We start from the raw sequence: 21,549 nt of genomic DNA, 5'->3' as shown, positions 1-21,549 counted from the left end.
AGCTAATTGTAGCATTCAATGCATGAATTGTGGTGCTCTATATTATCTTAGTAACTGTCTTATTTTATTTGTTATGAAGGGCAACTGACCTTCAAATCATTTGTGGTGAGTGAAACAAATTGCAGTCATGTTTAAATTAGTGATGCTGTCTTACATTTATTATTATTATTATTATTATTATTATTATTATTATTATTATTATTATTATTATTGTTGTCAAGGACCCTTAGAAGTATATTTATTTGATTTTGGACCCCCATCTCTAAATGTTGTTTCGTGTACCCTGCGAAAAAGAATGATTTGAGTTAGAAATGTTTGCTGTAAAAGTATTCAAAAATTTGCAAAAATCTTCATGATTAAAAAAAAAAATTAAAGGCAGATCTACAAGCTCATAGCGCGGCACTTGTGCTATGAGCTTGCACAACCTCCTTTCTCAGCTCTGGTGCAGATAATGAAGGGATCAAGATGGTGATTCTGATAAAAAGGTACGGGGCATGGTTTACATTTTTGTCACTGTAAATCACCAAATCCTGCACGTGTGTGCTGTAGGACAAGTCCTTCAAGGCGTGTTAAAGAGGACTACGCAAAGGGCATCACTGCCTTGTTTCCATACCTGGCCGATCCCCAGGGCACTTTGGGCTATGTAAGTACATAAAACAAGTCTAACCTCTTTACTCATTACTTCTGGTATTGATCAAAAAAACGAGTGAGATTTCAACTAAATAATAACATTTCTGTATGCTGACCCTTTCTCCTAACCTCAACAAGTTGAACACAGCAGATGTTAGACTGGTCGATCTTGATTTTAGTAATTCTCCAGACAAGGACATGTGTTAAGTTTTTTTAAGGAGGAAAAATAAAACACTTTCTTGGTTTTTAGGAGCAGTATTACAATCCAGTAGATGGGAGTGGATGTCTTGCATGGAGAGTGAAAACGCTCCAAAAAGAAGCCTCAGAAGGACAAAAGAAAAGAAACCCTCAGCCACTGACAGGTACATGATTTTGAGTGTAGTTAGATTTTTTTTTATGAGAATGGGCTTTATGCACCACTCCACTACTTCCTGAACTTCAGCCAATTCCTTTATTTCCTGTCTTACATTATTGGACCAACTGATGAATTCAGGTGTGCCTGATCATTGTTGTGAGGTCAGACATACCTGGATTAATCAGTTTGTCCAATAATGTAAGACAGGAAATAAAGGAGCTGGCTTAGATTCAGGAAATAGTGGAGCTGTGCATAAAGCCCATTCACATGTTAAATTCATTTTTAATGTGCATAGTCCTTGTTTTGTTACAGTGGTGGGCATCGCAGGGGGTTTAGCAAAAAGATGAGTGGTCATCTGTGTAAGGGGTGAAAGTGGCTCAACTTTTTTGAGAAGTAAAGAAAGTATTGCATCAGTGTGTGGTTTCACTGTTTACTGTTCACTGTTACAGGTGGTCCAGATTCTGGTGACAGAACCCCCTTCAGTAAGGAAAACCAGCTAACCACAGAAACCCAGTGTCGTGAGGCCATCGCACTGATGAAGCATACAACTGATGAAGCAATCATCAAGGAGAAGATGAGACAGACCTTCACCCATCGCCAAGCAATGGTTCATGACCCAGTGAAGTCCTCTGAAATATTCACCACCTTTCCAAGATTTCTTGACATCACGGGACTGGTATATCACTCTTAACTGCCTTGCATTAAAATCGAGCTGAAATGAAAAATGAGTTTAAACAGACCACATCCCTTGTCATCCCTGGTGTACCTATTAACAATGTATGCCATGTTGTTTTCTGTATTCCATCTTGTCTGCAGATAGAGCAGGATTTCAGTCTGATGTTTGGTGATGACATCTCTGCAAAGTTCCTGGAGAAGTGGCCTACTCACTACAGGCAGAAAGTCCTTGAACAAAGCCGTGGCCTCACCCAGACAAGCGACCTTGAAGATCTCCTTCATAACGCTGAATCCACAACAGAAGAACTGGAAGATGGTACACTCGAATTAAAGAAATAATAATAATAATGGAAGAGGGAAATGGATTTGGAACAAAAATATAAACATTGTAGTAAAAATGTCTTTCTGAATTTGCTTGTATTTTCAGGATGGGACAGTGAGATGTCCTCCATCTTGCTCCTTATACACCTCATGCCACCATCACCTCATGGCCGCAACAAGAGACCAGGAAAGCTCTCCGCCAGACAAGCCATTGAACACCTTGTGAAATTTATCAAGGTAATGTTACAGTTTAATTAAAGTTTAAGAAGGCTCACTGTTCTGTCTGTAATATTAAACCATAAAACTATACTCTTGTGAAATCATGTGATGACCATGCTCATCTGTAATCAGCGAGTGCCCTGTGATATTTATCTGATTTGGCTCCCCACAGATCTATCACCATCGGCCTCAGATACGCTGATATGAATATGTTTATTTCTTTTACATTTAGCAGAATAAAAGCTTAATTAAAAAAAAAAAAATAGCGCTCATGGCGGTGGAGCTGACAACAGCGGAGTTTCCTCTGCTGCAGCTGAACAGCTGACATGTGGTCAAGACGTAGCTAATGACCTGCCACTGTCTCACGGTGCATTTCATTATTATAAACTTCAACCTCAGAGCTCTCTGTCCTCAGATTGTCCTGACCTGTCCCTGAACATCACACAGGGACAACATGGAGCTGCCTGTGTGATTGGCTACCAAGTTTTATTCATGCTTACATCAGGCTGAGTTCAACAAATCAGTTTATGCTATTGATCGATTTAAGTAGTTAAATACAGTAATCATCATTGTGTAGTGGCAGGAAAGACCATTTAATCTGTATTCTCACTGTTCTCAGGTCAAATATTTATGTGATTAAAATGTGATTAATTTTGATTATTAATTACAAAGCCTCTAATTAATTAGATTCATTTTTTTAATCGAGTCCCGGCCTTATAAAAAATATAAGACTGGAAATGTAATGGTTCATCTTGCATTTTGTGGCAATAAGTGATTCTGGTGGTGATGATGGGGCCTTAAACTGCAACAGATTAATTTTAATAGCAAGACTAATTAAATTTTCTTGTCACAGACTGGGACCAGTGTTGAGGGGCATCTGGACAGCATCACAGAGAGCCGTCAACCCTATCTACTGGCTGTGGGGACCAAGAGGAGCGCCGTACACAAATATTTCATTGTGATTGACAAACATGCAATCCCGTGTCAGTCACCAGATTCTCTTGCCTCTTTTGACGAGCTTTTCAAAGCTCATTTCGTCTTCGCTACCTCGTACAACAGGGATCTGGCCAATGTCTACCACTTCTTGCAAACCGCTGTTTACCAGATTGATGCTGCTACCACCAAGGTGAATCCCAGGGTCAAAGAGATGAGAGCTCGGATGCTGCACTGATTTGATGCAGAGATGTTTTGTTTTATTTGCAAAGGTCCTCAGGCAAATGCCAATTCACTAATTAAGCACTTTAAGTTGATCCATGGACTTTGTTCAGGAAAGACACTTCGTCTGAAATGTGGTCAGCCTGGATGTTCTAATTTCTTTGGTACTTTTTCTGGGTTTCGAAAGCATCTTAAAGCACATGAACCTTGTGATGATCCTGGTGAAGGCCCCTCTTCAACTGAAGATTTAGCCGAAAGTTTTGTTGATGACTTTCCATCAAACAGTGCCCCTTCTGACCCAGTCCTTCTTAATAAGAGTCTTGTAGACAGCTGTGCTGCAACAGTGGCTGAACTTAAAGTGGCAGGTGTAGGCGAAACAATCATTAACTCTTTGGTTACTTCAATGGAAGAGATTGTTGATGATATCCATAATCAAGCAAAAGAATCTGTGAAGCAGTGTCTATCTTTACAGGAACCTATCAAAAGTGAGGTTGAGTGTAAAATTGATCAGTGCTTTGAAAAAATTGAAAATCCTTTTGGTGTCTTAAATTCTGAAACTAAGAGAAGGCAGTATTTCACAGAGAAGTGGGGAAGGGTGGAACCCGTTGAATGTGTTCTTGGTACAAGATTTGATACACGGCGCAATCGTACTACAGGAACTTATGATCCAGCTGTTGTTACTGATAAATTTGTTTATATCCCAATTTTGCAAACATTAGACTTCATTTACAAACACCCTAAGATAAAAGAGATGATGCAGAGTCATTCCAGTTCAAGAGAAGATCTTCTTAATGACTTTTGTGATGGAGATCTTTTCAAGAGTCATCCTTTATTTTCAATACAGAAGCATGCAATTCAGTTGCAACTTTTCTATGATGATTTTGAGTGCGCAAATCCATTGGGGAGTAAAAAGGGAATACATAAATTAGGAGCAATCTATTTCACCTTGCGTAATCTTTCTCCAAAGCACAACTCAATACTGCTTAATATTCATTTGGTCGCTTTATTCCATGCCCAAGACATTAAAACATATGGCTTTTCTAAAATACTTGATCCAATTGTGCAAGACATTAAAGAGCTGGAGACTAAAGGAATTCGGGTCCCACTGTATGAGGAAAATGTGTATGGAACTATTGTCCAAGTTACTGGTGACAACCTTGGTCTTCATGGTTTGTTTGGTTTCGTAGAATCATTCAGTGCCAGATATTGTTGCCGCTTCTGTCTTGCAGAGAAAGAGGACTTTCAGACAGAATTCACAGAAGATTCACCCAAGATAGTGATGCGAACTCAAGCACTTCACGCAGAACACTGCCAAATAATGGAGGAAACTCCTAGTCTTCCCTATGTGATGGGTGTTAAACGTTCTTGTGCTCTAAATTCCTTGCAGTACTTCAATACATGTCAAAACTTCTCTGTCGATATTATGCACGATATCTTGGAGGGCGTGGCGCAATATGAAATGAAGCTGCTAATACTTCACTTGATCAAAAACTACACAACATCAAAGGAAATAGACAGGAGAATTAAGAACTTTAACTATGGCTACATGGAACAAAACAACAAGCCACCTGCATTGAAGTTAGTAGAGGGCTCAAATGACTTGGGTTTAAATGCGATCCAATCCTGGTGTTTACTTCGCAATCTCCCACTTATATTTGGAGACTTGGTTTGTCGAGATGATCAACATTGGTATTTGCTTCTGTTGTTGCTTCAAATAGCAGATATTGTATTTTCTTTCATGTTATCAACTGGCATTACCATTTATTTGAAACATTTGATTTCAGAGCACCATGGGTTATTCAAGCATTTATTTCCCAACAAGAAGCTACTACCAAAGCATCATTTTATGGTGCATTATCCGACATGTATTTGTAAAATTGGACCACTTTTGCATACCTGGTGCATGCGCTATGAAGCGAAGCACAATTTCTTTAAAAAACAACTAAAAAGCTTCAAAAATATAACTAAAACATTAGCAAAGAAACACCAAAGTCAAGTAGCATATAGTTGGCAGACATTTGAGCCTGACAGACTGGTGCTTGGTCCAAGTAAAATGGTAGCTTTAAACGTGATGGACAGAGGCTGTGAGATAGCAGAGGCTCTTCAGGTAGCAGTTGACACTAAGGTGTTGGATGTTAGATGGGCCAAACACCATGGAAATATGTATCGTCCTGGTTTAGTTGTTTGTCTTAAAGTGCTTAATGAGATGCCAGTTTTTCACAAAATCCACCGTGTTGTTCTTAAAGATGAGAGGTTACTGTTGTGTACATTTGCACTACAAACAGTGTGTATGGATGAGCATTTTTATGCATTTAAAGTTGTGTGTACTGCAGAAGGACCTCATGTTGTTGATGTCAAAGAGCTTTTGTTTTACAAAGCATTTGATATGCAGATGTCATACAGCAATGATGATTCAAGTTCATTTATTGTTCCATACTGTTTCCTGTGATAAAAGAATCGCTAAGCTGTAACTATTGCACTGGGGATGAACAATGGATTTCTGAATTTCTTTGCCCATAACTCATATTTTAATTTATTTGTATTTTCTCCTCTTTTATCTAATCCACCCGATTTCAAAGAGCACATTGTGTCCAAATTGTGATGGCCCACCAATTGGGCGTAAATGTTTTGGCTGGGCTGATGGCTATTGCAATATTTTACAGCCTTATCTGCAGCTGCTGATGGCGTGGTGATAGTGTGCATACCTGTTTGCAATATTCTATTTGTTTTCATTATGGAATTTGTCACCATGAACGACTTTTTTTTCCTCATATTGATTACTCTGTCCATGGAGTCTTATTCATGGAGATTTTTGTTGCAGGTTTTGAGGGCATTTGAATTTTTCATGTATTATACAATGCTGTCATATTACAAAGGCCAAACGGTATGGACATGTATATTATGGGTGCTCATGTGTTATGCATTTAAGAAAAATACAAGTCGTGCATTGTTGAATATTCATTTCTGGTCTTTTTTATTTCAAACATTTTAATCCAGAGTTATCATTTTTAAAATCAATATTGAGTAAAATACAACTCTTTATTGAGTGAAATAGAACTCTATTCATAGTAGAATTTGACCTCTATTTTGAGGCAGTTACTACTCTGTACAGAGTAAAATATAACTCTATTAATAGTAGAAAAAGAACTCTCTTATGAGGCAGTTACTACTCTGAACAGAGTAATATACAACTCCATTAATAGTAGAATTATATCTCTATTATGAGGCAGTTACTACTCTGTACAGAGTAAAATACAACTCCATTAATAGTAGAATTATATCTCTATTATGAGGCAGTTACTACTCTGTACAGAGTAAAATACAACTCTATTAATAGTAGAATTATAACTCTATTATGAGGCAGTTACTACACTGTACAGAGTAAAATACAACTCTATATTGAGTGAAATGGTGTTGGAGTTGTTCTCACTTTATGCTAAATAGAGTAAATTTTAATCTTGTGGAGTAAAATATGAACTCTAGATGGAGTAGAAATAACTCTGAAAATTTAACTCTATGACAAGAGTAAATTTTACTCTTTTTGGACTGGGACCAAATACTATCTTTTTGGGAGTAAAATTTTACTCAAATTGAGTAAATTTTACTCTTCAAAATTTCCTGTGTAGCTACAGCCATCATACAGATGAGAACAGGGCAGAAGTGGTGGTGGTGGTGGTCTTAGAGGCTAATAGTGAAGCAGAGGAAACTGCATGGCCTTGAAAGGCTGGTCCAGGTCAAAAGATTGAAAAAAAAAAAAGTTTTGTTTTTTCTCACCAGCCACAGCTCCCCACTAGACCAGTGTCATACAGTCCAGCCATTCTTGCCATTACAAAGATAGAAACCTCAGTCAGTATCCTACCAAATGTGTGTTTTTTTTTTTATCTGAAGCGAATGTTGTCTTCCCATTATATTCTTCTCAGAGTACACCAGAATGCTTCATTTACCTCTTAAAATCATAAAAACTTTCTGGGGGGAGGATCCCCCCAGACCCCCCTTACAGGGGTTTACTTTATCATCATTTCCAGTTTGCAGGTACTGTACCTATGTGTGTGTGTGTCTGTGTGTGTGTGTGTGTGTGTGTGTGTGTGTGAGTATGAGAGAGAGAGAGAGAGAGAGAGAGACAGATACATTTAACTACATTAAACATTATTATGGTTAAATCAAAATTGCCTTCAGTTGAATGTCTCTAAATCAGTCTGTATGTTTTTCAGTAAAACTAAAATTCACTGTCCAGAACCTGAGGTGGTTGTAGATGGGGAGAGATTACGTGTTGTCTCAGATTTCAAATATCTTGGTGTGCTCATTGATAATAATCTCACCTTTAAAGAGCATATTAAAAAGGTCTCCAAGTGCGTTAAATTTAATTTGTCTAACTTTAGACATATCCGCAGTTGCATGTCGACCAAGGCAGCATTAATGTACATGCACTCAATGATCTTGTCCCATATAACATATTGTTTGACTACTTGGTCTCAAGCGAGCAACACTGCTCTCAAACCATTACTTTCACTATACAAAAAAACCCTTAAAGTGCTGGACAGGAAATCCAATAACTATCATCATTGTCATATTTTACTGAAATACAAGCTGTTAAATTGGGAAAACTTGATTAAATATTCACACTCTTGTCTTATGTACAAAATCATACATGGACGTGCGCCTCCAGCATTGAATCAGTTTATAAAAATGGTATCAACATCTACTCGGAGTGCAACTAGAGGAGACTGTGTTATCGCATTTAGAAAAAGTTTTTTCAGCCAGTCTGCATTTTCTATTAGAGCTGCTCGTGAATGGAATTCTATTCCAACTCATATTAGAAATATTTCAAATTACGCCTCCTTTAAACACTTTTTAAAAAAGTGGCTAATTAGTGGTCAAGGCTGTGAACATTAAATTTCTTGTCAAGTTGTCTGTCAGTGTATTAATTGTCTAGTATTGTTGCTTTTTGTGCATGGCTTCTAATGTGTCCAATGTGTATAATGTGATTGTGTCTTGTGTACTTTTTCTTTTTTTTTTTTTTTTATGTTGGTGTTGCTGCTTAATGTTGCTTCTGTTTTGTCTGTAGCGGCTGCTGTTTGAGTTCAGTTTTATGTTAGTTTGTGTGTGTATGCATGGACCTCCACTGAGCTCTCTGTCTTTTGTCCACTATTCAGCTTTTTAATCATCGAATGTATTATTTGTATGTTGATAACACAAAATTTTGTATTATTTTCTTTTAGGGTGACTTTCAACATCAGTCCAGGGACAACAGATGCAAAATAGCCTTCGGCTAATTCTGGCATGTTTACATTTGTTTAAATGTTTTTATTAATGTGCAATGTCCCTGATCCTTAAACCTTTAAATAAATAAAATAAATTATGATTATTGTTATGAAAAAGCTAAGCCTTTTTTTTATATATATATAAAAAATTAATTACATGGTGAAAATTTTGTTGAGAGCAACAGTAAAGGATAGTGGAGGAAGAGAAACATGTGATGTCAAAGTGAAGTTATAATGGGGGAAAAAAGAAGTGTGTGCCTTTATTATTATTATTTATTTACTTTTTTTTTTTTTTTGGGGGGGGGGGGGGGGGGGGTCCACTTTTTGGGAAAAAAGAAGCCCCCCTCCACAAGGCTGGCTACGGGCCTGATTCTGGACCACATATTAAAAGCTCATCTTCCTGCATCAAAGTCTTGGTGTTTTATTCAAGGAAACGGGGTCAAAAAGGTCACAGATCAGCGACCTTTGACACTTGTGAAGGTCGCACGGGTTTGAAATTGCACATGGTGGATGGCCTTAGGCCCCGGACAAATGCATGAAACTTTCAGCCTTATAACCCCAAGGATGTAGACGTTATTAGACAAAAGGCTTCTAAATCTAGGCTTTGAAGGCCGAGAAACGAGCCTGGACGGTCAGCTGTGACCCTTCTGGACGTCCGACAGGTCTGAAATTCTACAGAAACTTTGTCCCTAGTGCTCTGAACAAAATCAAATCAAAATCTCAGCTTCCCGCATCAAAGTCTTAGTGATTTATTCAAGGAAACAGGGTCAAAAAGGTTAAATTTAACACTAATCAGTGACCTCTGACCCTTGAATTCATAATAATGTTTTTCAGATAAAAAATAAAATGTCACTCATTGAATTAAAAATTACAATAAATGTGATGTGATGTGGACCAGAAAGATGCTGGTGAAAATTATGAAAAAAAAAGAAAAAAAGAAAGAAGTCAAGCCAACTTTTATGCACTTTATTGTTGAATTTTAACAATATAGCACCGTTTTTTTATTCAATGTAGAAAACAAAAAAGATGTTAAGACCTTTTAGTTACTAAGAAAATAATATAAGCTCAATTTGTTTTATTTTTTCATTTGCTGGTAACAGCAAGCTCAACCAATCAGACACGTCGCTGATAAATATGAGGATTATGGGTAATGTATAGCAAAAGGAGTCCGCCGCGGACCCGCCGCGGATGTAGCGCGGCTTCCGGAACGGACCCGCGAAACGGACCCGTATCGGAGTCCACTTGCACTCCGTGACGGATCCGCTACGAAGGCGGATCGCGGACCCGTCCTGGATCCGCGCTGCATCCGGTCCGCATCCGCGATTTAAATCATACCTCCGCGGCGGGTCCGTTTGGGGCCCGCAAATCCGCCGCGGATCCGCAACGGACGCAAAAAAAACCTCTGGCCCGGGTCCGTTTTGGACCCGTTCATCATTTTCAAAATCTCCATAAAATAGCTTAAACTAAAACTATAACTATGCCTAGCCTTGACTTCTACACCAAGCTTAAATCTGCATTGCCTTTTAACCCAACACTATTGTCAATATACAGAAAAGGTTCAAGTCAAGACATCAATTTACTGTACAAAATGAGGCTACAACTTCAATGAAATGTGAAGCTAAAATATCAGAAAATGAATAACTGGTGAACGACAAGAAGTTCAATACAAATATTGTTTATTCTTTTAAAGTACATGCTACTGGGGTTCTCGCGTGGATGGAGGCGGGACACGTCTCCTCGCTGCACAATCTGCCGCAAGGTGGATGGCGTGTTTGGTCACCTTGTCATCTGTGGCTGACCTGTCACTGTATTTTTTCTTACAGCACCTGTAATCAAACAGACAGATATATAGGGAGTCAAGGTCATACCATGTTTAATTTCGAGCAAAAAGAAAAAAAGACATCAAACGTTAAAAAAAAAAAAAAAAACAGCTGATCGCTTATGTGACAGGGTGAGGGTAAATAAACACAGCTGATGTGAGCGCAGACCTGTCAAAATGCCCTGTCCTGCGTCAGGTGTAACTTAATATGAATGCAGCTCAAAGCGCCTCTCACGGTGACCAAGCTCAGATAAATACATTGGATCAGCTGTAGTTTATCGCGTGTCCTCCCGCATAAAGCCGCAATATACCGGAGCTCCTAAAAAAAACAAAAAAAAAACGCTACGTGCGGCAGAGCTGAAAACAGCTGAGTTCTCCTCTACTACAGCTGACCAGCTGACATGTGGTCAAGACGTACAGAGACCTGTCACAGTGTCACCTAAACTTCAAACTCAGACTGTCTGCTTCCTAGATGATCACACAGGGAGAGCATGAATGTGTGATGAGTTGTGTTACAGAGTCCTGTATCAATGTTTAGGCTTATTCGTCAGTGCTTTATGTTGTCATGATAATTAATAGGCCTATATGCTGAGAAATAAGATTGTAAATAAAACAAATCCTACAGGGAAGACCAATTTATGTTTAACGAATCAAATATTGTTTTGGTCATAGTAACTGATAATAAATAGGCTATGTTTAATTCTCTCTCACACTTTGAGAGTTTGCGGTGCTGACGAATGTAGTCCGGTTAGTTGGCTGGGGTCACGAAAATAAAGCGTTTTACTTCTCAAAACAATATGCGTTCGAAAGAGTGATACATTTGCATCACAAAACCGTTGTGACCTCACAATCGCTTGCTGCTATTTTCTCTCCCTCTGTATCACTCCGCGCTGCCGCCTCTAGACGGCTGTGCGCATTTCCATCAGCTGTTTCATGGAGTTTATTGCTCGGATAGTTCACGTAAACATATCTGATTATGACACAAGTGATGAAGCCATCCCTTGTTTTAGCACAGAGCCCAGGGGAGACCTTTATGAACCTGATGTGATGCTGAACCTCATCAGATGGAGTCAGAACGGGCAGACACAGAGAGGAGGGACAGGGAAGCAACAAGCTGAAGTTAGACCACAGCTGCAGCTGTGACAGACAGGGTGACCGGGTGATGATCAGTAATGCAGCGCAGTCCGTGATGGAAGATCAGCCCGACAAATGTACACACTATCAGGACGATTATTTTTTCTTGCCGTTATAAAATAGCGAGCCTACACACCGGCCACGTCCACTCTGTTAGCTGGCTCAGCTGACCGGTGGTCAGATGGTGGTTAGATCTTCACATGTTGAACAAAGTGCATCCAAACGCCAGGCTAAAGAAAGAGCGAGGATCCTCTGACAGCTGCAGGTGAGCTACACGTCAGCTGGCTGCAGAGGAGTGCTGTTCTTTTTTTTTTTCCAGCGGCACCATCCTTGGAGGTGATGCACGCTGTCTGTCTGTATATTTGTTGGTCTGATCTTCCACCATGGACTGCGCTGCAACGATCACTCTTCTCTGCTCTAACCTCTTTCCTACAGTCTATGGAACTCCATCTGATGAGGTTCAGCATCACATCAGGTTCATAAAGCTCTCCCTTTAGCTCTGTGCTAAAACAAGGGTATAGATAGATATCAAAAGACCCGAACTATCCCTTTAATGAAAAATAAACACACACTTTGATATTAAGATCACTACCATATTATCCTACAACTTAGCTGACTGTAAAGTAATTACAATGAGTAGATGTTTTAAAGTTTATATAAAATACGAAAGATAACATCTCAACATACTAAACCTAAGTAATAGCTACTTACCACATACTCTCTCAATAGATTCTCCGGGTCCTCATTCAGGTAAACGCAGAGGGTCTTTAGGACGCATTCTCTTCCCAGATCCACGTCGTCATCCTACGGCAGAAAAGCAGAGGCACAAGTTGTGTTGTTTGAGTTCATGTCTGTGAAAATTCTCATTTGTCCTGGTAAAAGGCATTTTTGTCTTGAAGACAATCAGTTGTTACACCCCCAACCCAGAGAATATATTTACTTCATCCATTGGTGCAATGATGCCCCCTATTTCTTTTTCATTACTGAGTAATTGTTTAAAAATAATATACATAAATGAAAAAAAACAATAAACTCAGAAAACAACAAATGATTTAGTAATACTCACCACTACTGCAGAGCCTTTGACACAGCACCCTGAGACATGTCAAATATTGCACAGCAACTGAACACCCTTTACACTGCCACATTCACTAGAGAAAGAAAGACAAATGGAAATTGGTTTAGTTTGTGGTGCCATATTATTTTGTGTTGTAATGAAGACTGATTATTAGACATATCTCTCCAAAATAGTTTCAACAAAAAAAATGAACATTAGAATCTTAAAGGCAATAGGACTTGCAGTAATTATCTTTACTCACAATATTACAGTAAAAAAGGAATAATATCATAAAAGAAGGCCAGACAACAAATGTAGCCTACAGGGACATCGATCTGCATCACCTGTTACAACAGAGCTGCGCAAAAGAGAAAAAGTGATCGCCCCCGAGAGCATTGTAATCATATCGGTTAACAAGCGTTGGTTATCATCAGTCAGAAAAAAAATTCAAAATGTGCATCCCTAAAACCAACAAAAGCAATTGAATAGTAGGCTAATACTCACCACTACACAGCAGCACCCAGAGACATGTCAAATATTGGCCTAGCTGGAGGATTATCTGCACAGTAAAAATAGAAAAAATGTTGAAAAAAAGTCAAGTAGGCTATGTGGGTGTGTAGACACAACATAAACTCAAGGCAGGACATAGAAGACACAAAATAGCTAACTTTAGTTGACTTAAGCTTAGCAAAAATGACAGCCCTCATTATTAAAAAAAAAAAGTAAAAAAAAAAAAGAAAAGCTGTGTGCCCGCCCCTCCTCCCCAGCAAATTAAACATAGCCTATTTATGACCAAAACAATATCTGATTATATTTGATTCATTAAACACAAATTATTGGTCTTTCCTGCTTGATGTACAATCTTGTTTCTCAGCATATATTAATCATCATAAAGCACTGACAAGCTTAAACATTAATATTGCCAGTGTGCATGGCATGTGTGAGTGTGTTTGTACTGCTGCTGTAACTTGTGAATTTCCCCGTCGTGGGATGAATAAAGGCAGAGGGAGTGCTGTTGTACTGTATATCAGCAAGGGTGTGCGGCCTCGTGCCTACGACCGACTCACACCTGTGCTGATATGTACAACAGCGCCGTTAGCGAGTAGGGTGAAGCTGCAGTACCGGAGTAACCGTAGCTGTAGGACCCGTAGCTGTAGGACCCGTAGCTGTAGGACCCGTTCGATTTACGTCACAGCGCCCCGTGCGTTCTGACTGTGATTGGAACATTTAAATAAAGTTTTGAGGGGAAAAAAAATATATATATTTTTTTTTTTCCCCCTCAAAACTTTATTTAAACGTTTTATTTATATATATATATATATATATATATATATATATATATATATATATATATATATATATATATATATATTCTTTGCTGTAAGATTGTAGGCACTTTCTTATTTCAGTGTTGGTCAGTAATGCCCTAGTAATGCGTTAAATAAAATATAAATGACTGTAATTTGATTACCCTTTTAGTTCCATAATAATGCAACGTGTTATTTCTAAAACACATTAAAAAAATATCAATACGAGCCGAGGTAACCTCTCCGTTCCTCTCACCCACACCCGTTCTCGGATTGGTCCGCCCCGCCTGACCTCTGCGGTCCTGTCCACACACACTGAAGCACCCCCCACACCGTGTCGGCCTGCTCCGCTGTCCTTCTGGAGTTTTTTCTGTGATGTTTATTAGGCCTATTATTGTTATTTATTTTGAGGAAATTGAATAACTAGTAATGTCACTATTTAATTAAGGAACCAGTAACTTGATTACTTTTAGGAGTGCCCAACTTGGCAAACACTGTTTAAATTTTATTAGGCCTATATATTTATATGTATATTATACTGTAATTCAGATCTCCATCAAAAGAGCTCCTAAAGGTTAACAGGCCTCCGTAAATTAGCATTCTCATTTCTACTGTCAATGAACAGTAAACAATCAAACTTAAACATCTGACTCTGTAACAAACATCTTGTTGACATGAGCACATGAGACATAAACAGAAGAATCTTTGCCCTCTCTACCATCCATCCCATATGACAGAAAAGAAAGTTGTTGTTTTTTACAGAGATAATAATATTAAAACAGTAAATAATAACAACAACATTTTGCGGTTATCTGTGTGTGTGTGTGTGTGTGTGTGCAACCGGACCTTCTTTTCTTTTCTTTTCTTTTCTTTTCATTTATTTCTTTGTCAATGATCGTTACGTGTTAGATTAATGTTTAAATTAACATGTTTCCTTCACGTAACACTTTGACCTTTCAATCAGTCCGTTTGAGCGCTTCCACACAACAACAAGTTCAGTTACAGTAAAGTTGTAGTTGAATCACTGTACCTGAAGAAAAATTTCCAGTGATTTATAAAATGTGGTTTAATGAGGCAAACTCCAGATTATGAGCCAGTGCCTTTGGGCACTGGCTGGAGAATCTGGCTAGCTGGCATGTTTTTATTTTTTAGTGGTGGGGGACACCGGAGCACCCGGAGGAAACCCACACAGACACGGGGAGAACATGCAAACTCCACACAGCAAGGACCTGGGCGGCCAGGGATTCGAACCCAGGGTCTTCTTGCTGTGAGGCAACAGTGCTAACCACTGTGCCACCGTTTACAGATTGTCTCAATTGCTGAAACACTAAACCTGTCTGAACCAAATGCTACTGTACAAGTGCTACGTGTAAAATGCACAGGATTTCTGTTTTTTGTACTTTTTCTTTTCTTTTTTTACAGTACTATGCACAAGTGCTAAATGTACAGGTTTTTTGTTTTGCGAGAGAAGATGAGAGACGACAGGGTGAAGGAAGAGAAGATGAGGGAGGGAGGGATGAACTGGGAAGAAAAAAGAAGAAGGAAGGAAAAGGGGATGAAATGGATGTGGGGAGGGAGGGAGGAGGGTGAAAGAAAGGGAATAATACATGCATTTAGTATTATATGGTTTCCTGCAGTTTGGTTTCAACATTTATTTATCTAAAGGATGATGGAGGGTTGTTATGTCAAGGTCAGTGGTACAGATAGGTTAGATTTGAAAAAGAAGAAACGTGTTTTTACATAAGTTTAGTGTTTTGGACCCAAAGGTAGGACTAAAACTCAGAGGCAGTTGAGCCATGTAACGACTGTAAAGACAGTTTTATTGTAGAATTTACAGTAATGACGATGGCTTGGATCTCAGACTGAGGTTTGAAGATGTGAGGAGGAGCTGAGTGAGACAGGATGTTGGTGAGCAGCCGGAGGTGAACCTGGAGCACAGTGAGGCTGGAGATAAATGCAACACAAGAACATGAGCTCAGAAACTAGAGCTTTGTCCACAGAAGGAACAAACAATCGTGTGAAGAGTGGAGAGAAGAATGGCTGGTTGAGTTAATGAGCTGATCTGAAGGTGGGTGTGCAGGCGCAGAAGTTTGAAAGGCCACACAGGAACAACACACACACATAAGGAAGGTGGAAAGAGGGGAGTGAGGGAGGCACAGTAAATATACAGAGACAGGTAATAGTCAGATAATGCTGAAATTGAGTTGATATTGTTCATAGTTTGCAGAAGTGAAATGGAGAAAAAAAGCACTGTATTACAAAACAGTCAGAAGACTCATCTGCCAACCTCCAGACATTGACTATGTCAACCAAACTATGGTGTCAGATATGTTCCACAGCCATAAGGTTTATCGATATGTGAATTTGCTAACAGGACCAGTATACTGCATGCTGCTTCCCAATAACTGCATCAGTCTCTTAAAAAAAAAAATCTCTATTGGAATCAATTCTTTTCAGCTACACACCATCAAACTTTTGCCTCTCCACCCTTCCTCTTGTCACAGTTTAACAATTCACCCATTGCTAAGATTTATAGGGTGAATGTGAGCGCAAAGAGCAGCGTATGACCCATATTTCAAGCTGCCTTTCAAACCACACATCAGAGTTTCAACCCACACATCATGATCTCAGCCCACACATCATGGTACAAACCCTAATGCTGTCTGCTGTTTGCGCCGCCAGCGCTGTAGCTGATTTTCATACAGTAAAATGATGCTGTTAATACAGGAGGAAACACTGTTTATTTGTTCCTGTAATTATGCAGCAGTGAGTTGAACAAATCTGTGCTGCATACACATGTACATGCATAAATCATTATGTCTGCTGCAACTCTGAGTCCAGACAGAAAATATCACATTCAGTTTTGTATTTTGGATGAACAGCAAAACAGTTAAAAGGAAACGTCTGTTTATACAACCTGGGTCTTTGTTATTGCTATAATTTATGACATAACTTCAGGTCCAATGGGGACAAGCAAGTGAGGCGAAACCTCATTAATCATGTTGTAAAAACAGTTATCAATGCATATTTGTAACGCCACATTAGACAGTTTCGCAACACAGCAGCTCCAAATGGCTGTGACTGAGAGTAGAGAAATTCTACTGTGACGATCTCACAGATGCAAAACATCTAGATTTGATGAGGCCTATTCCTATCACACTTGGGTACAAGCAGTAAGTGTTCACAACAAAAAAAATAAAATAAAATAAAAAATCAATATTATTCCAGTCACTTTTTGTCATCAAGACTCAGCAGGTGCATGTTACAACAAAACTTTATGTTTTAGCATTAGTAAACTGCTACTTCCACACCTTTAAAAAGCTTTAACATATCTTTTCTCTATTTTCCTTGACTGTACTCAAAGGTCAGCAGAGGTCATCAAGTTGTTGGTTTAGAGAAACAGCTAAACAACAACAGTGCATCTGTGTCAGACATGACTGAGTGACTGATTTCAACATCAGTCATTCAGTCTCCCACCAAAGATTCAGTGTGAGACAAACAGGCCGTGCTGCCAAGACAGTGATGTAGAAGATCGGGAAGCTTTTAAACTGCAACCAAACCACTTTCACAATGTGTTCAAGGGAGCGAGGGGAATTCTCCAAAAGCCTAATTCGTCCACAGTGACATGAAAATGCCATAAAAGGTTTTCCATCGTCCTATTTTCTGTTTATTCCATCCAGTATGTGGGCAACATTTAATGGACTGTTAAAATGACCAAAATGACTAATTGGTTGAATCAAATGACCCCTTTTTTTCTTTTGTGGTCATACACATAGACAGCAGCAGTCTACAAGACGATGACAGATAAATAGATAAATAAATAAATACATAAAATAGATAGATAAATAAATAAATAAATAAATAAAACATGGAGAGCGGGTGTGGGAGGAGGGGGGTCTTCGAGGTTTTCTATAAGATCAATCCCTCCATCTTCAGTCTCTTAGAAAGTTTTTTGGAAAAGTCTTCCACTTCACTAAATCGGAAACAACACAACACACAACACAATGACTGCCAAGTTAGTATTTTACTTCAAAGTGCATTTCAAAATGTAATTATTTAATTATCCACCCTTACCTTTGGTCATAAACTGGACCTGAGAGGTAGGCCTCTTCAGCCTCCTGCGAGGACAGCCCCAGTCCAGTCAGTCCATAAATGAGTGCCTATCGCCAGAATATGCACACACAGACTTACACTCTCTCTCTGATTAAGAGTGGGAAAGTTTTGAAATCAGTAGCCGCACAAACATGCAATACAGTCATCCTTACCTCAGGAAAGAGAACACCGCAAATGAACTCTGTCTCATCCGTGAAAGTCAGTGTAGTGGTGGATTTCCTCACAATGTCCTGTAGATGGAAAAACAGGGTGTCCTGCTGCTCCTCGTTGTCAAGATAGACAGGCGTTGATGACTTTGAGGGAAACCACTTCGACGACTTTCCATTAAGTACTTCCTACAAATAAACCAAATGACAGAAATAATTATGGTTTGGTGAATGATTTTGAAATTGTCATACACCTCTCTTCATGGAGGTAGAGAGGCAGACACTCTCTCTACATTTAAATCCAGGCTTAAAACATTCCTGTATGACAGAGCTTTTAGTTAGGGCTGGCTCTGGTAGTGTAGTGGCAAACGTAGATTTTAATTCCAAAGCCACTCGATTTATTAGCAGTAGGCTGGTACAGCTGGCTCGACTCGTATGTTACTGTCTTGTGTTCCTTAACTACTCACAAACCACCGGAGAGTCAGGTCGTAGTTTTGTTGTTTTATTTCTCGTTGCAGAATCCAGGTATATCCATTAATACACACCATTCCAAGCTTCTCTTGGTTTTCACAACGGTCCACAACATCTTAACGTAACAGTAACATCTGAAAGTGACGGTCAAAAAACCTTTTTTCCCTGTACCTATTACTCTGCTAATCCACGTCTTGTACTTTTCACAAGTTCTTCAAAACAAAACAATGCGCATGCGCATGCATGAGCAGCGCCTACTTCAGGTGCTGTGGTAAATTTGACCTCTATGCAATAAAAGGCAATAATGTATAACACAACCAAAACTAATATAACACGCTGTAATCTACAGTAAAACTCTCAACTTTCTTTAACATAATATTGGCTCCTACATATTCCAGCCCCTAATTGGAAGGCAGTAAGGCTTTCAATTACTTACACAATAACTCAAAGGAGCCAACAATATACATTAAATATAAACACACAAAGTGTACATTTTTATCCCCTTTTTTTTGTATTTCAATGTGTCACATAAGAGTCTTTATGAGTCATTTCACATACAAGACACAGTTTTTCGACCGGTCTTTCCAGAGTGTTTGATTTTGTTTTAACCAACACTCTGCGCACAAGTCCTTTTGCATCTGGAAGAGTTTGGATGACACGACCTAAGACCCAAGAATTTCTTGGTGCAGAGTCATCAACAATCATTACTACGTCTCCAGGAGTGAGGTTCTGTTTCACTTGGGTCCATTTTTGACGCTCCTGTAGAAGAGGAAGATATTCACGTACCCACCGCTTCCAGAACAGGTCCGCTAGGTACTGTACCTGCTTCCACCTTCTTCGTGAATACAGATCCTCTTTCTCAAACAGTCCAGGTGGCAGCAACGGCTGCCGTTTCAGCAAGAGGAGGTGATTGGGGGTCAAAGCTTCGAGGTCATTCAGATCGTCAGATGATGTTGTGATTGGCCTGTCATTTATTATTGCTTCAATCTCACACATCAGGGTCTGCAGGGACTCATCATCTACCGTTTGTTCTTTGAGTATGGACTTCAGGAGTTTCCTCACTGACCGTATTTGCCTTTCCCAAATACCTCCAAAGTGTGAGCCTGTAGGAGGATTGAAAATCCACTCTACTTCCTTTTGTCTGAGTGTGTCTTGTATTTTGTTTTGATTCCAATGTTGTATGGCATCGCATAGTTCTCGTTCTGCAGCAACAAAGTTGGTGCCGTTGTCTGAACGAATTATGGATACCTGACCTCTTCTGCACATGAATCTTCTGATTGCATTCAAACATGAGTCAGTGTCTAATGAATGAGCAATCTCTATATGCACAGCTCTTGTAGTTAGACATGTGAATAATACTCCGTATCTCTTCACAGTCGAACGTCCTCTTTTAACCAAAAACGGTCCAAAATAGTCTGTGCCAACATGTGTGAATGGTGGCTTGTCTGGCTGAAGTCTGTCTTTGGGCAGGTCAGCCATTTTTTGTTCCTTTCCCCTTGATTTGACCTTTCTGCAGATGACACATCTTGATAGAAACTTTCTTACAGTGGAATTTGCAGTGGGGATCCAAAATCTTTGGCGCAGCTGGGATAACATATAGTTTCTTCCACAGTGTCCAATTCTTTCATGGGTATCTCTCAGTATCAGAGTGGTGATGTGAGAGTCTTTAGGTACGATAACTGGGTGCATAGCCTCTGCTGGCATGCAGGACTTGCCAAGACGGCCTCCGACTCTTAACAATCCGTCTTGAAGCAATGGATCGAGTTTACACAGAGGGCTGCTTTTCTTTACGTTATGGTTTCCTTTTTCCAAACTTGAGACTTCATCTGTAAACTTTTGGTTTTGACAGAAACTGATTATCTCATGCTCTGCTCTTTTTAAGTCTTCAACAGTTAGAGCTCTTTTAGCTGCTGTTGCTTTGTAGGCTTGTATCTGCTCTTTAGCCTGTTGTCTCTCTTTGTCAGTGCTGTCTTTGTTTAGCAACTCCATTTTCTGTTTCCTGATTTGCATGAGTATTTCCTTGAGCTTGAGCATCCATGCCACAGCCTTTTTTAATTTGTACCAGCTAGAATAGTGGTGAATGAGCTTGTTTACAGGGTCTGTGCTTTCAGCTGCAGTGATGAAGTTAGTGGTAACTGACTTTCTTACCTCTGTATCATCCTCTTTAACCTCCAGCTGTTGCGGTTTCTGTGGCCACAGACACTCTGGTTCTTGCAAAAATGATGGACCTTGAATCCAGCTGAGGTTGCTCATTAGCTTGGCTGCTGTTTGGCCTCTGGATGCACAGTCAGCTGGGTTTGTTGCTGTACTGATATAGCTCCATTGTGCTGGCTTGGTCAATTCCCGAATAGTGGAGATCCTATTGGCTACAAAAGTCTTGAATCTACGTGTGTTGTTCTCAATGTACTTCAAGACAGTTGTACTGTCTGTCCAGTATGCTGATTCCTGGAGTACCATTTGAAGTTCTTTTTTCAGCATTTTGTCGATGTTCACGGCTACTACTGCTGCTGTTAACTCCATTCGTGGAATTGTCATTTGTTTTAAGGGTGCAACCCTTGATTTTCCTAGCAGGAATGTGCAGTGTACTCGTCCTTCACTATTTGTTAGTCTGAGATATGATACGGTCCCGTATCCACTCTCGCTTGCGTCTGCGAAATGATGAAGTTGGGCTGTTACAACATCTCCGAATCCTGCAGGCTTTAAACATCTTCTTACAGTGAATGTAGACAGCTGCTTCAAATCATTTAGCCATGCAAACCACTTCTGAGCAAGCTTGTCTGGAACAGGCTCATCCCAGGTGAGTTTTTCTTTGATCAGCTGCTGCAGCAGTGTTTTTGCAGGGAGGGTGAACGGGGACAGAAACCCTAGAGGATCGTAGATGGAACT

General features: G+C 39.5%; 1 protein-coding gene and 1 long non-coding RNA gene across 2 annotated transcripts; one reads left to right on the top strand and one right to left on the bottom strand.

Moving 5' to 3' along the window:
* The first annotated feature begins 925 nt into the window (after nucleotides 1-925).
* On the top strand, nucleotides 926-6,075 carry LOC146992122 (uncharacterized). Its single transcript, XM_085784204.1, has 5 exons — nucleotides 926-992; nucleotides 1,435-1,661; nucleotides 1,802-1,976; nucleotides 2,088-2,218; nucleotides 3,054-6,075. The coding sequence occupies exons 2-5, from the start codon at nucleotides 1,521-1,523 to the stop codon at nucleotides 3,369-3,371; spliced, it is 765 nt and encodes a 254-aa protein (XP_085640330.1). The 5' UTR covers nucleotides 926-992; nucleotides 1,435-1,520; the 3' UTR covers nucleotides 3,372-6,075.
* Nucleotides 6,076-10,407: 4,332 nt separating this feature from the next.
* Nucleotides 10,408-12,821, bottom strand: LOC146992121 (uncharacterized). Its single transcript, XR_015036286.1, has 3 exons — nucleotides 12,636-12,821; nucleotides 12,281-12,373; nucleotides 10,408-10,442 (listed from the first exon to the last, which is right to left on the bottom strand). It is a non-coding gene; the product is annotated as an uncharacterized LOC146992121 (long non-coding RNA).
* Between the last annotated feature and the right edge of the window lie 8,728 nt (nucleotides 12,822-21,549).

The sequence above is a fragment of the Trachurus japonicus genome, chromosome 1 (assembly GCF_045865225.1).
Source record: "Trachurus japonicus isolate A0001 chromosome 1, Traja_1.0".
Taxonomy (NCBI): Eukaryota; Metazoa; Chordata; class Actinopteri; order Carangiformes; family Carangidae; genus Trachurus; species Trachurus japonicus.
This window is presented reverse-complemented; position numbering and strand designations above follow the sequence as displayed.

Coding starts and splice junctions, on each gene's coding strand:
- LOC146992122 (XM_085784204.1), top strand. CDS start 1,521: ATGAAGCATACAACTGATGAAGCAATCATCAAGGAGAAGATGAGACAG. Junction 1,662..1,801: donor TTCTTGACATCACGGGACTG/GTATATCACTCT, acceptor TCTTGTCTGCAG/ATAGAGCAGGATTTCAGTCT. Junction 1,977..2,087: donor AACAGAAGAACTGGAAGATG/GTACACTCGAAT, acceptor TTGTATTTTCAG/GATGGGACAGTGAGATGTCC.